Below are 15,111 nucleotides of genomic sequence, written 5' to 3' on the forward strand. Positions count from 1 at the left end.
TCACAGACTCTCTGCACGCTGTACCTGCCTGTTCACCAGCTACCCATTCCTCTAATTCGTAGCTCCCATTCCCATCTCCCTGCCAAATTAGTTTAAACCCTCCCGAACAGCTCCAGCAAACCTTCTGCCTATGATATTGGTACCCTTCCAGTTCAGGTGCAACCCGTCCTTCTTGTATAGATCCCACCTTCCCCAGAAGATATTCCAATGATCCACAAATTTGAGGCCCTCCTTCCTACACCAGCTCTGCAACCACATGTTCAGCTGCACCCGCTCTCTGTTCATAGCCTCACTAGCCTGTGGCACCAGTAGCAATCCTGTGATTATTACTCTGCTCATCCTGCCTTTCAGTTTTCAACCTAACTCCCTATATATACTTTTCAGGTCCTCAATCCTTCTCCTAGCTATGTTTTTGGTACCAATGCATACCACGACTTCTGGCTGCTCACGGTCCCTCTTCAGAATCCTGTAGACCTGAAACGCGATATCCCTGACGCTGGGATCGGGTTCCCACTTAGGAAATCAGCTACTTTTCTCGCATGTTGAGAAGACATGTTCTCAGGAGGTGGTGAGTTGAAGTGCATAAGTGACTGTTAATTTACCATTTAAGAGCCTTAAATAATGGTGCATTGAGAAAGTGCCAATGAACCCACCTCACACAGCTCTTAATTGGTGGGGTAGTGAGAAGGTTAAGTATCTCTCCAGGGTGAACTCACCCAATAACTTCCCCTTTTTGCCACTCCTCTTGCCACCTCCAGAGAAGGGATAATTCTGCCCCAAAGAACCAAGGTTAGGACCTGGGACAAGACAAAGCACTGAGCAAAACACCAGTCAAATGACACTTTCATTTTTATCAAGTGATTTGTTCGACTATTATTAATAGTTCATAAAAACCAAAAAAACTGAGGGTTCTGTAAATCAGAAACAAAAACAGAAATTGTTGGAAAAGCTCAGCCGGTCTGGCAACATCTGTGGAGAGAAATCAGAGTTAACATTTCAGATCAAATTACCCTTTCTCAGAACCCTCCGTGTTCACTTGATTCCTCTGCACAGATGCTGCCAGACTTGCTGAGCTTTTTCAGCAATTTCTGTTTTTATTACTAAAGTTTTTTTTTGTTGAAATCTTAATTGTGTTAACAGAGCATTCTTTTTGGCCATAAGATGCATATTATGAATCTGAAACATGTTTTCATTCACATTAGTGTTGTTGGGCAGTTAATATTATACACTGCAAGCTATATAATTAGGTAAAGCTGGGTCAATTCTTAACCTTCACCAAAGGTGGAGGCTAAAGCATATGTCCGCTGTTAAATGTAATGCTTTAACTATATGTGTTCTTCAATTTGATTTTAATATGTAGCTTCAGTAATGCAGCTGTGACCTTCAGTTTATATCAAGTTGATGGAAATCTACCTTTAACACAGCACACAACACGTTCTACTTTTTATAAGTTCTACTCCTAGGTGCTTATCTTGCTTGCCACAGTGTTTTGTGTGGTCCTTGTCCCAATATTTATATTTTGTGCTGCTGTTTTCAAGTGCAGGTTAGCTGATTATATTAACTCTTGCTTTCTGTTGATTTAAACTGTGGATTTCCTATTTGTTTTTAGCCCCAGTTTTTGTTTTCGTGTTTTTTAACTGCAAATCTCAACCACCTTTTTAACTTTTGCTTTCAATGACATTAAGATGTCTTCTGTTTTGGATTAAAACATATTACAAGTATTTCTGTTTTCTTCTAAATACCAATATTAATTTGCTTCTATGATAGTATTTTTAATACATGATATTGCACTCCACATTTGATATTATGTACTCCCATATTTCTATCTTTAATCATCCAATTGCCATGCTTTATTAATTGTTCTCCTATTTTCTTTGTTCTTTTATTTTTGGCTTCACTCCTAGTTATTTTTAATAGATTTTCATAAATACTTGAAGTTCCCAAAATGTGGAACTGGAACTTCCCCAGTTTTTACAATCATATATGGGGATGGAACAGGAGCCAAGGCCAGAGTTTTCACCTGCTTCATATAAAGTCAGATTTTGCCATGAGCTGAATTTTCCCAGTGGACTGGTAATATGATGGGGAAAGCATCCAAACGAGAGCCGCAGGAGCTTCACCACTATGGCTATCTACTGTGTGGCCAATTGAACCATTTAAGGGAGCAATTAACAATATTTCCTGCAGTCCAATAACATTTCTCCCACATCAACTGGACCTGCCGCCTCATCAGGAGACCATCAAATAAATCCTGGTGGTCATGAAGTGAGTTCACAGGAAAGAGGTACTGGTTAATGAGCGACTCTGTATGTAAGTCACCAGTGTTGGAATAACCTGCCAACCACTTGTGTGTTCAAGGGCATCTCAGCATTGAGACTTCTTCTATTTCATTCTGTAGCCTGAATAAATGACCGCCTCTTGCCGTAGTTTTGTCAACAGGACTGAGTTGTGGGCCTTCTGATTGAGCTAGAATCCTCAATTGGATGATGGCCTTGGAAGCGACCTCTTAATTTGCACCTCCACTAAAATGCTGCCCTGGAGTCTCTTTGCCTACCAATGCAAAACCAGCACCTTCTCTTGGGCTCAGCAGTGGAACTATCCTTTGCAAAATTCAGCAAAGTTCTCTCCCCTCACAAGGATGCAGTGCATTATTATTGTTGTTGAGACCAGGAATACAGAGGAACCTCAATTATCCCGAAGGACAGGGGCAGGCAATATTTCGTAATTGATTACCTGGTAATCAAATTCCAAGTATTCAAGTGCCAGATAACATAGTTTAGCCAAGCATTGGGGCCTTGCAATCTTGCCAGATAATCTGATATTCGGATAATCGAGGTTCCTCTGTACTAGGATGCCAAAGAGTGAAAAAAAATTGAATTTTTAAAAAAATTACTTAGAGCTCCTGGAGACACTTCAGATTTCTTCCTCAGAATACTAAGCACAACTTTTTTTTAAAAAACTAATTCATGGGATATGGATGTGGATGATGCTAGCCAGGCCAACATTTTTTGCCCAACGCTAATTGCCCTTGATAAGAACGTGGCAAACTGTCTTCTTAAACAGTTACAGTCCTTTTGGTGTGGGTACACCCAAAATGTCATCATGGAGGAAGTTTCAGGATTTTGAAGCTGTGATACTGAAGAAACAGCAATATGTTTCCAAATTAAGATCAAAAGCAGCTTGGAGGCAAATTTACTGGTGGTGGTGTTCCCTTATATCTGGTGCCCTTGTCCTTCTAGGTGGATTTGGGGTTGTTGCCGAAAGAGCCTTAATGATTATCTTCAGTATGTCTTATAAATGGTAAATACTGGTGCTGCTAGTGGAAAGAATGGATTTTTGTGGATGTGGTGCCAATCAAGCAAACTAGGAGAAAGTGAGAACTGTACATGCTAGAGATTAGAGTTGAGAGTGTGATGCTGGAAAAGCACAGCAGTCAGGCAACATCCATGGAGCAGGCGAATCGACTTTCAGGCACACTGTTTCATCCTGGATGGTGACAAATTTCTTGACTGCTGTTGGATCTGTACTGATCCAGGAAAGTGGGGTAATCCGTCAGTGTCACTTGTGCTTTGTAAATGGTAAAAACAATAACTGCACGTGCTGGAAACCAAATACTGGATTAGTGGTGCTGGAGGAGCACAGCAGTTCAGGCAGCACCCAAGTAGCTTTGAAATCGACATTTCGGGCAAAAGCCATGGTAGACAGGCTTTGGGATATCAAGAGGTGAGTTACTTGCTGCAGGATTCCTAGTCCCTGACCTGCTCTTTTAGCCACAGTATTTATGTGGCTAGTCCAATCCAAATTTTGGTCAACCGTATTCTTCAGGATGTTGAAAATTGGGTTTTCAGTGCTTGTTATCTGTTGAACATCAAGGACGATAGCCAGATCCTAGTTTTTTGGAAATGGTCAATGCTTGACACTTTTGTGGAACAAATGTTATTTGCCAATTGTCAGCCCAAGCTTGGATATTGTTCAGGTCTTGCTCTATTTAGACATAGACTATTACAGTATGTGAGGAGTCACAAATGGTGCTAAACATTGTGCAGTTAGCAGCAAGCGTCCCCACTTCTGACCATATGACAAAGCGAAGGTCATTGATGAAGCAGCTGAAGGGGTTGGGTCTTGAGCACCACCCTGAAAAACTCCTGCAGAAATGTCCAGGAGTTGAGATGATCGACCTCCAACAACCACAACTACCATCAATTATGACTCTAACCAACAGAGAGCCTTCCCCTTGATTCTCATTGACAGTTTTGCGAAGGCTGCCGCACAATTTGCAGCCTTTAGGAGTAGTCAAGCATACCCAGTGGTAGAGACACTCAGTACTCACGTGTCCCAGACTGGTGTGCCCTGGAACGAAATGTAATATCCCTACAAATGTTGCTTCCTTGATTTTTCTTTTTCTTCCCCCTCCCCGCTCATTGTCTTCTTCATAATAACCCAAACTCCTGCTCAGAACTTATTCCACTAAAATAGTGTGTGGTTTGTACTCATCTGCAGCACATTTTCAAAATTCCCATTTCTTTTGGGAAATTTTCAATATTTAATCTATCACTCAATGTTTTTCCACTGACTTACCAGCAACAATTTTATTTTTAAATGCCACAATTAATTTCTGCAGAGCCCAACTGTTTCTTTCCTTTACCTCCGTACTGCACCTTATTTTTCAATCACTGTTCATTCCTAACTTAATCCTGCATCGGTCACATGTCTAATTTTTACACTTGCATGAAAAGCACAGAACTGAATTTTTCCAAGTTTTGGTTCAGTGTCATTTTCATGATGTTTCATGGAGGGATTCCCTTCACGGGCCATAATGATTTTCTTTCCTGCAAGCTTCCACTGCTCACCTCATTATTTATGCATCCAGACTCCACTGCACCCTGCACAAATCAAATGGTCATACAGGCAGAAATGCTCGACCCACCTTGGCCTTCAACAGCATTGCAAGTTAGGAACTACCATTCAGAATATTCTGCTTAACAGTTATTGCAGAGGAGATGGCTGAGAAAGGGAGGTTGGCACTGCAGTTCGTAGCCAAGATCCTGGAGGTCCTGGTGAACAGGATAGTGATCCTTATTCTCCACACTGCCAAAGGAGGCTACAGCCCCAGGTGCTGCCAGTCTGGATTAAGATGGCTACCCAGATCAGTGCAGTATATCTGATAAGAGACACCCAGTAGTAGAGAATATTCATCCTTCTACACTGTGCATGTTTAAGGGCCACCACCTTCTTCCCATAACCTCTCACTCACTGTAACTCTGCCATTGCACACATGTCCAAGGCTACTGCTGTCACAGTTGCATGCAGCATCTCCAGTTCATGCCCTCACCCCTCCTTTATCCTTGAGCCACTGATCCTTCCTGCCGTCTTATTTCCTACTCACTCACCAGGACACCTCAACACCTTTTCTGTTCCTGCATTCTTAGCAATTCTTACAGCCACTTTCATCTCAGAAAATTCTTCTTTATGCCAGGGTCATAGTGATTTGCAAAGCCCAACCATCATCCATAATGTAGTACCCTGTGCCCTCCCATGCTATATCAGATCCCACCCTTAGATTAGGAGATGCCCCCCACTTCACACTCATTATCCCCTCTGCGACCCAATGCAATGGTTCCAATCCTCACACTTGACTTTCCTACATTCCGCCGGACTTACAAAGGTCAACCTCCTGGATTCAGATGAGGAAAGAAAAAGGGAAAAGTCAAAAAGTAACAGGAGGTATATGTAAGATTTAGGAAACTGAAGATAGGCAGTGCCCACAAAAAATACAAAGATAGAAGAACAGAACTTAAATAAGGAATTAGGAGGGCTTAAAGAGGCCATGATTAAAGAGGCCATGGGGATTAAGGAAAGTCCCAAGGTGCTTTGTACATTTATAAAGAACAAGTGGGTAACTAGAGAAAGGGTAGGTCCCCTCAAGAACAAAGGAAGGAATTAATGCATGGAGTCCAAGGTGGGTGAGGTTCTAAGCAAATGTTTTGCATTGGTTACAAAGGAGAAGGACATGATGGGTGGTAAGTCTCAGGAGGGGTATGTTGATATTCTCGGGCATGTCAATATAAAAAATGAGGTGTTGGACGTTTTGAAAAGCATTATGATAGACCAGTCCCCATGACCTGATGGAATCTATCTCATAGTGCTGAGGGAAGCGAGTGAGGAAATTGCTGGAGCCTTTTCCAAAATCTATGTAGCCTCTTTAGTTGCAGGAGAGTTCCCAGAGGATGGAGAATTGCCAACGTTGATCCTTTGTTTAAGAAGGGCAACAGGGATCATCTGGGAAATTACAAGCTGGTGAGCCTTACATCAGTGGTAGGGAAATTATTGGAGAAGATTGTAAGGGATAGAATTTACTCACATTTGGAAACATACAAACTTATTAGCAATGGACAGCATTCTTTGTATGGGGAAAGTCAGGTCTCACAAACTTAACTGAGTTTTTTGAGGAAGTGTGAAAGCTAATTGATGTAGGCAGGATGGTAAATGTTGTCTATATAGACTTTAGCAAGGTCCCTCTGGCAGGCTGATACAAAAGATGAAGTCACAAGGAATCCATGGTGAGCTAGTAAGCTAGATACAGAGCTGGCTTAGTCATAAAATACACACTAACAGTGGAAAGATGTTTTTCTGACTGGAGATCAGTAACAAATAGTGTTTTGCTAGGATCAGTGCTGGGACCCCTATTGTTTATAATATATATAAATGATTTGGAAGAGAATGAAGATAGCCTGATCAAAATGTTTGTGAACGACACAAAGATTGGGGAAAGCTACAGATAGTGAGGAGGATTGCCAGAGGAAACAGCAGGGATATAGAGGATATAGTCAGGCAGGAGTCTTGGGCAGAAAAATAGCAGATGGTGTTTAATCCGGACAAATGTGAGGTGATGCATTTTCGAAGAACAATTGCAGGAAGTAAGTATACAGTAAATGGCAGACTCCTTTGTAACATCAACATACAGAGGGATCGAGGCGTACAGATCCACAGTTCCCTGAAAGTAACAACATAAGTGGAAAAAGTGGTCAAGAAGGCAAATGGCATGCTTGCCTTCATCGGTCAGGACATAAAGTAAAAAAATTGCAAGTTATGTTGCGGCTGTATAGAACTTTAGTTAGGCCTAATTTGGAATATCGCATACAGTTTTGGTTGCCTCATTACCAGAAAGATGTGTAGGCTTTGGAAAAGGTACAGAAACAGTTTACCAGGATGATTGCCTGGTTTGGAGAGTATTAGCTATGAGGAGAGATTGGACAACCTTGTTTTGTTTTCAACTGAACATCAAAGGACGAGAGACAACCTGATAGATGTTTACAAAATTATGAGAGGCATGAACAAAATGGATATTCAGAGTCTTTTTCCCAGAGTGGAAATGTCAATTACAAGGGGACAGAGGTTTAAGGTAAAAGGAGAAAAACTTAAAGAAGATTTAAGAAGCCATTTTTTTTGACGCAGAGGTTTGCAAATGCCTGGAACGGGCTGCCAGAGGTGGTGGTGCAGGTGGATACAATAGCAACTTTTAAGAGGCATTTTGACAGAAAAATGAACGGACAGGGAATAGAGTGATACAGACTGTGGGCAGGCAAAAGGCTTTTAGTTTAGAAAGGCATCGCGTGTTGGTGAGTTTTAATGAGCCAAAGCACCTGTTCCTGTGCTATGCTGTTCTTTGTTCTTTGAGCGAATGCCCTTGACTGAATGCAGAGCCTGACTCATTGTAGTCCCCCCTGACTCAATGAAGGACTTATGTTTTCAGACACACAAATTTGGTTGAAACACTTGCAGTATGTTTGCCATGTAAATTGTTGGCACATGCTGTAGCTATGACATTGGCATAGCAGAGGGGCAACATGTCCGCCCCTTTGACTTTTCAGTGATAGCAGCCATGACAACCTGTCCGGCTTTCTGTCTGCCTTAAGATTCAAAGGAAGGCAAAGATGCTGTGAACATTCAAGTAAATGAGCTGTAAGAAATTTATTCTTTTTATAATTTGCATGTTGATCTATAATGACAAAGCTCCATTGTGACATCTAGCTCTCCTGCATTAATCAAACAATATATCTTCTAATTCTGCATTTACAACACAATGGAAAATCAGTTATCTATCTATTTGTAGTCACTTGTTAGTACAAAACCTGAATATTTTTGAAAAAAGGGACACACTATCAAAGCTTTTCAACTTGCCCTTATCAGGTTAAATTCTTCTGATTTGTCCTAATGGTTGCAAGATGTAAAGCTTCAGCAAAATATATTTTTCTTCAACAATAACTGATTTGTATGTTTCTATCATACACTTTGAGGTGAACCTGTCTCACTGAAAAGTTTTAGTTCACATTTCTCTCCATTCAATTTGATCTGTTACTTGTCTACCATTTCCATCTACCTAGCCTGTAGAATCCCTGCAGTGCACATAGAGGCTATTTGGCTCATTGAGTCTCCACCCACTCTCCAAAGGGCATCCTATCCACACCACCCCATTCCTGTAACCTCACTTTTATCATGGCTTATCCACCATGTCCCTGGACACTACATGTGAGAGAATTGGTGAATACATCAGTTATGGACATGCCTGAAGGAGATCCAACATCACTCCAAGGTTCAGATATTCTTCCCTGAAAGTTCTCCAGGTAGTGAGAGCATGAGGAGCTCAGCAGCCCCATACCTGGCCGCACTGCCAAAACAGAGTCAGTGGCTTGATGTGTTTCAGGATGATGAATGCAATGTATAATATTACATTTTCAGCCTTAAATATGAATAAAGATGAATATAGGCTTGGAGAATGAGTTTCCCGCTCACTTAGTGAAGTTGCCTTAGTTGAGATACAAGTTAGTCTCTCTGTTTAAGGCAAGTCTCAGGTAAAGGAAACGTTAATTCCTCAGCACCCCATATTGCTTAGTCTCAGCAATATTCTCAGTCTAGAACAAGGCTGCAGAAGGGAGGCATTGGTGTCATGGTAATGTCACTGGGCATGTAATTCACAGCCTTAGGCTAATGTTTTGCTAACAAGTTCAAATCTCAAAATTGCAGTTGGTAAATTTGAATTCAATAACATTCTGGAATGAAAAACTAACCTAACGGGGTAACCACGATCAATTATTGTAGGAAAAATAACCTATATTTTTCTCTAATGTGTTTTAGGGAGGGAAATCTGCCACCTTCCCTGGGTCAGCCTACATGTGATTCCAGACCTACAGTAATGTGTTTGACTCTTAACTGCTGTCTGGCTAATTAGGAAGGGCAATATATGCTTGCCTAACTAGTGATGCCTACATCCTATAACAATGAATATTAAAAATAATTTGACAGTTGAAAAATAACATAGCATTTGGAACTGATGGGAATCCCTGCTGAAATTCTGAAACAAGTCAGAGATAACCTCCTGGCACAGTTACACTTTATCATATTCTTTACTTGGGAAGATATGCACATTTTGGGGTAGCTTAGGGACACTGTGATTGTTTGTGTATTCAAGAAGGGAAAGAAAACCAATTGCATTATCTAGAGAGGACCTGCCCTGGCATCTGCCATCTGGAAGGCAAGGATCCTCCTCAGCCACCACCTCCTTTTGGCACAGTTTCAGTTTTCACATGCATGTCGACAACACTCAGCTCTACAACACCACCAGTGCTCTGGACAATTTTGCTCTTGTTAAATTATCAGACTTCTTATCTGACATCTAGTACTGGTGAGGCAGAAACTTCCTCCAAATAAAGAGTGGGAAGACTGAAACCATTCTTTTGGATCCCAGCTCCAACTGTTCTCTTGCTACGGATTCCATCCATCTCACTGGTAACAGTCTGCAATTAGCTCAGGTTGTTGGCAGTTGTGGTGCCATATTTGGTCCTGAACTTCCAAACTCATTTTTATATTGTTGCTAAGACCTGTTTCTCCTTTCTCCCAGAAACACGCTGTTTCCCACTTGCTCTCACTTTCCACCCTACCAGCTTCCCTATTCAAAGGACCATCTTCCACTATTTCTTCCATTCCAGCATGATACCAACACAAAGACATCTTTCCCTCCCTTCTCTGTCAGCATTCAGAAGGGACCATTCCCTAAATTACACCCTGATTCCTCTCTTTCACCTACAACACCTCATGCCCTTACCATGGTATATTGAACTGTAACACTAGCTCTTTTATCACCTCATTGTGTAATGCCCCAACCACTCCTTCAAGATGAAGCAGTGATTTACTGGTAGTTCTTTCAATCTAGTCTACTGAATGCTGTATTTGCTGCTCACAGTGTGATCTCCTCTAAATTAGGGAGACCAAACACATACTGGGTGACCGCTTTGCGGAACACTGCACAAGTCACTGAACATAACTCCGATCTTCTGGTCATTTATCACTTTAGTGTAAACTATGTCGCTCTCATTCTTATATTTGTGTCCTCGTCTGCTGCAGTCTTACAATAAAGCCCAAAGCAAGCTGGACTATGAACACCTTCCAGCCTTCTGGAGTCAGTATTGAGTTCAGGAACTTCAGGCATGTTTCATCTGCCTGCCCCCAATACTCATTGCTGGTATCTGGTTTTCTTGATTTTGGTTTCTGCAGAGTTGACCTACATTTTTCCATTTACTGTTAGGAGTGGATGTTAGTTGAAGTACTAACTAGCAGAATGAAATACAGCCTCTTTACTAAGTACTTAGTAATATTTTAAGTGACAATCAGCTGTTTACAAGTAGTTGTTCTCCACATTGGTTTCAATTTCTTATCAAGGGGACATCTTAAGCTAAACCAGTATTTCAGCTTAAGATTCCATCATGGTCTTCTTTAGTGTGTATAATATTCACCAAAGATTGCTCCCATATTTCTGACTGGCCTATTTTGTCTGTTCTACCTCACATAGATAATTAGTTTATTGAAAAATCAACATGACAGAATGGGCCAAATTGTAATAGTGATAGAAATGAAATATGTAATCATTATTCATAACAGTTATAGACAATCATTAGTAATAAAGTGTAAGATAAAATGATTGCAGAGTAATGAATATTTAATTGTACAAATAATTACAATATAAAATGCAGGTTTCCTTCTGGGTGTGTTGTAGTTTTGCTATCTATTTTACACTTTTTCCCTGCTTTGCCAATGCATCCAAAAAAGTATATTTGCAGTAAGTATACATTTGGCTAATAGTAACTGAATTCACACCTTACTTTTAGATGAAGCTGCATCAATTCATCAAAATGAAGAAGATGACACTGAGAGTGACAGTAGTGATGAAGATAAGGAAAGCAGTAATGAAGACAGTGATGAAAGTGAAAGCTCAGACGAGGAGTCTAATGACTCATCTGGAAGTGAAGAAAGTACATAATTTTGGTTTTGATAAAAAGTATGTCTCTTTAAAAACAGCAAGTTTTACCACCATTTTCTTTTAAAAATAGCAAATTTTGCCACTATTTCCTTTTTCTCAGCAACAGCTACAGAGTTAAAATTAAAAAATTAGAAACATCATTAGATTATTACAGAATATAGAAGGAACCCTAAAAAAAAGATTTATTTCATTTTAACTTATTTAGCCCTTCAGCTTTGTTAAATATCCAAGATCTCTCTTACCTCTGCATTTTAGTAGACAGTGTTGACTCTATCAACTCATCATGTTTAAGATTCTATTCCAGTCGTCTAGAATTTAAGTCCTGCTTCCATCCTAAACATCCTTCCGTGTATATTTGCAGAAATTGAACAAAAATCAAAACAAATGAAAGTATAATGTATAAGTTACCTCTTGCCATTGCAAGATAGGTTTAGTAGGTTATTTAGTTTAAGTCATTTGATTGATTCCTTCCACTTCAGAATTTAACATCTTTCTGTAATTCAATGTTCTCTCACTATTACTATGCCTTTTTAGGGAGGATTCTTCACAACACAAAAGACAAACCTAATTCTTGGGCTTTAGGATAATATCCATAATTTTATTTCTAATTATCCTTCTTTCATGCAAAACTACAGAAACTTCAGAAAGCCAGTGAAGTCTAAGCAGCATTTTATATGAACTACAATGGATTTTGAGACAAATACATGTATTGTAAGTTTACTTTATTCATATGAAGAGTGCGTCATAACTGTCTATGATTCATCCACATATGGTCAATTTGTATGTAATCTCGATTTATGCAGGGTCTCCAATTCATTAGAAATATGTCTTTCAAAGTTTCCTCAATATCCACATGGAAAGAGATCCTACGCCTTTAAGGTGTAAGATGGCAAATCAACAAAAATTTGTTCATCACAAAATTATTTAACTGAATAAATACTGAGTAGGAATGGTATGTTTGCTCAATTTCTACAGTTCTGAAAGCCCCTAATTTTCAGATTTACCTCTTATCCTACCAAACACGTGTCCTTCCTCAAATACACTCTGCTCCTGAAGCTCACTGATTATTAATCCCTAAACACATGCACTACTTACCTAACCTACACACCTTTTTTTCTCACCAATCATGCAGTTTCACATGTGCACACATTCATATAAGTTTTCTATTATGAATACAACATTATTGAAATAATATTCTGGAATATGTGAAGTGGATATTCCAGAATTTCCAGAAGTGCTGATTTTAAACCTGAAAAACATGCAGCGACCCAAATACACAGACAAATGTGGAATCTGATTAAGAGCAAGGAGAGTGCAACACTGTTCAATTTTGAGCAGTCATTCTTACAAACGTTCTGGCTCTGTTTTGTCTTGTCGTTGTATCACAATGATGAATACTAATAATGTTAGGAAAGCCACTTTGGAGGAATTATTAAGGCCAACAGTATGGACTATTCGAATTAATATCAGCAGAGGTATAGCTATTAACCAGAGGAACTTCAGCAATTAGTGTCTCTTCAATTCAGTGAATGTTACTTTACCTCCTTGCAGAATCTGGCTAAATAAATCTCCATTGGATTGTCCAATGTGACGCTATTAGAACAATATTCAGTATGGAAAGGACATATTGAAATATTTATGTGTGTGTGCATGCATGTATGTATGTACAATGTGCATGTGTGTATGTAATGTGGTACCCCACAAACAAGCTAAAAAATGTCTTGGAACTATTCTATTGGTCAGTTACATTTATAAATTATAATTTGAAAGTTTCAAGATTAATTATGATTTTTCGCCTTTATGAAAACTAACATATACGTATCCCAAGTCCTTGTATGTCATTTTCCAATGAATATCTTTTGAAAGTTGTAACGTAACGGTTTTAAGTTTGTTTGTGATTACAGCAGAATCCTTTGGTTTTATCCAGAGTGAACTCTAAAAAGGTTTGTAATAACTGGGAAGTTGTTTACATGCAATGAAACTAAGCAAATATCTTGCATCATTCATGTTATTGGCAACATTGAATTGCATGAGTATGCTTTAAATTTCCTATCTGTGGCACCAAGGTACATAGTGACATTATTGAATACTTTCCATATAAGGTCTATCATGTCACAATTATCTAATTTTTTTTCACTCAAACTGAAACATACTGTACCAGCTGGTTTAGTTTCCAAAAGCTAAAATCTGGTTTTCCTCTGTGCTTGAGTTGATTTATTTATCAGGGTCAATTGACTTGTATTCAGGCAAGAACAAATGTTCTGTTTTCATATAGAGGGAAAAAGTATGTAATTCAGCCTTGTACAGTGTAAATAAACTCTTGTATTTTCAGATGCATATGCTATGTAAATTATGTACAAAATTCTCTGGAATTTATTATTGCTGCTGACCACTACAGACAAGACAATCTTATCCACATTCCTAACTAAAGATTAATCAATTCTAGGCAAGTGAAGACTATGCAGGCCCAGTATCTATGTGACTCATTAGTGAAAAATGCTTTTGGATTGAGAACTGGAATGTTTCAATATTCCAGAAGCAGATAGTTGGTATGAGGAACTGCCTTATCAAGACTGTGTGTCATGGTGTATTTTATTCCAATATTTTACTGTTTCATTTGTAGTTCATGATGTATCTTTTTATTGGAGGAAGTATGGCAATTGTTCAAAACTTGTGATATCAAATTATCCACATATTATAAACTCTGAATTTATTTTCTATTGAATAGCATTAAATTTGAGCCAGGTTTGGGGAGCAGTCAGCCTCATCTTACCTGGTTTACACTATCACCAAAGTTATTTTTTTTCAGAAAGGGGAACTGGGTGTTGCAGTGATGCAATGGGTGACCATCTTTGTGACCTGGGTATAAATGCCATGTATCATTGAAACTGGCTCCTTATCCTGAATGTAAGCACCCAACATTTGGGAAGTCATAACCATATTTCAGAACAAATCATAGAAACAAAATAAAATCACGATGACAAGTAGAAAAAACTCTTGAGAGATTAAAACTGCATGATTTTCTTGAATCCAACAGATAGAGCTTGTCCTTCAATCTAACACCAGATGCTAATGCAGAGAGGCGTTCCATTTGCTTCAGGAGGCAGTCACACTTCGTAGATTAAGTACCACAAATTCGGTCTGTGGCCAGGGACAGCAGGGTGTGACTGCAAGTGAAGCAGATAGAGAGGTCCTGTATTCAGGAACGGAGGAGCCTGAGCTCTTGACCTTCTCCAACAGGTACAAGGTACTTGCTCCCTGCGTGGATGAAGGACAGAGCTGTAGGGAGGATGAGCCATTGTACAAGAGGCCATTCAAGAGAAGGGGGCAAAAAGTCAAGTGGTAGTTGTAGGGGATTCTATCATAGGGAATAGATAGCATTATTTGTAAGCAGGATCAAGAGTCCGTCATGGTATGTTGCCTGCCTGGTGCCAGAGTGAGGGATATCTCTGACTGGCTTGAAAGGATATTGGACAGGGAGGAGGAGGATCCAGTTGTTATGATCCATGTCAGGACAAATAACATAGGCAAGACAAGGAAAGAGAACCTGTTTAGGGATTATTAGGAACTAGGAACTAAATTAAAGAACAGGACCTCAAGGGTTATCTCTGGATTACTACCTGAGCCACATGCAAATTGGGATCAATGTTCTAGTGAAAAGAATAAATAGGGTGATCAACAGGAATTTAAACTAGAAAGTGAGGGGGAATGGAAGGGTAAAATCCAAGAAGTGTAATGACCAATGGGAAACCAAGCAGCAGGTTAACATCTGTGGAGGTGGATTCAACTGCATAGAA

General features: G+C 39.6%; 1 protein-coding gene across 3 annotated transcripts in view; it reads left to right on the forward strand.

Annotated features, from left to right (window-relative positions):
- The window catches only part of erich2 (glutamate-rich 2), a 239,014-nt gene extending 225,399 nt beyond the window's left edge, over positions 1–13,615 (forward strand). For 2 of the 3 annotated variants that reach the window (XM_072579305.1, XM_072579307.1), the window contains one exon: positions 11,163–13,615. In XM_072579305.1, coding sequence (XP_072435406.1) covers positions 11,163–11,314 — 152 coding nt within the window. In that variant the 3' untranslated portion in view covers positions 11,315–13,615. The remainder of the gene's footprint in view (positions 1–11,162) is intronic. The other variant, XM_072579308.1, reaches the window with a different exon arrangement.
- Positions 13,616–15,111: the final 1,496 nt, after the last annotated feature.

Source organism: Chiloscyllium punctatum, chromosome 10 (assembly GCF_047496795.1).
Source record: "Chiloscyllium punctatum isolate Juve2018m chromosome 10, sChiPun1.3, whole genome shotgun sequence".
Taxonomy (NCBI): domain Eukaryota; kingdom Metazoa; phylum Chordata; class Chondrichthyes; order Orectolobiformes; family Hemiscylliidae; genus Chiloscyllium; species Chiloscyllium punctatum.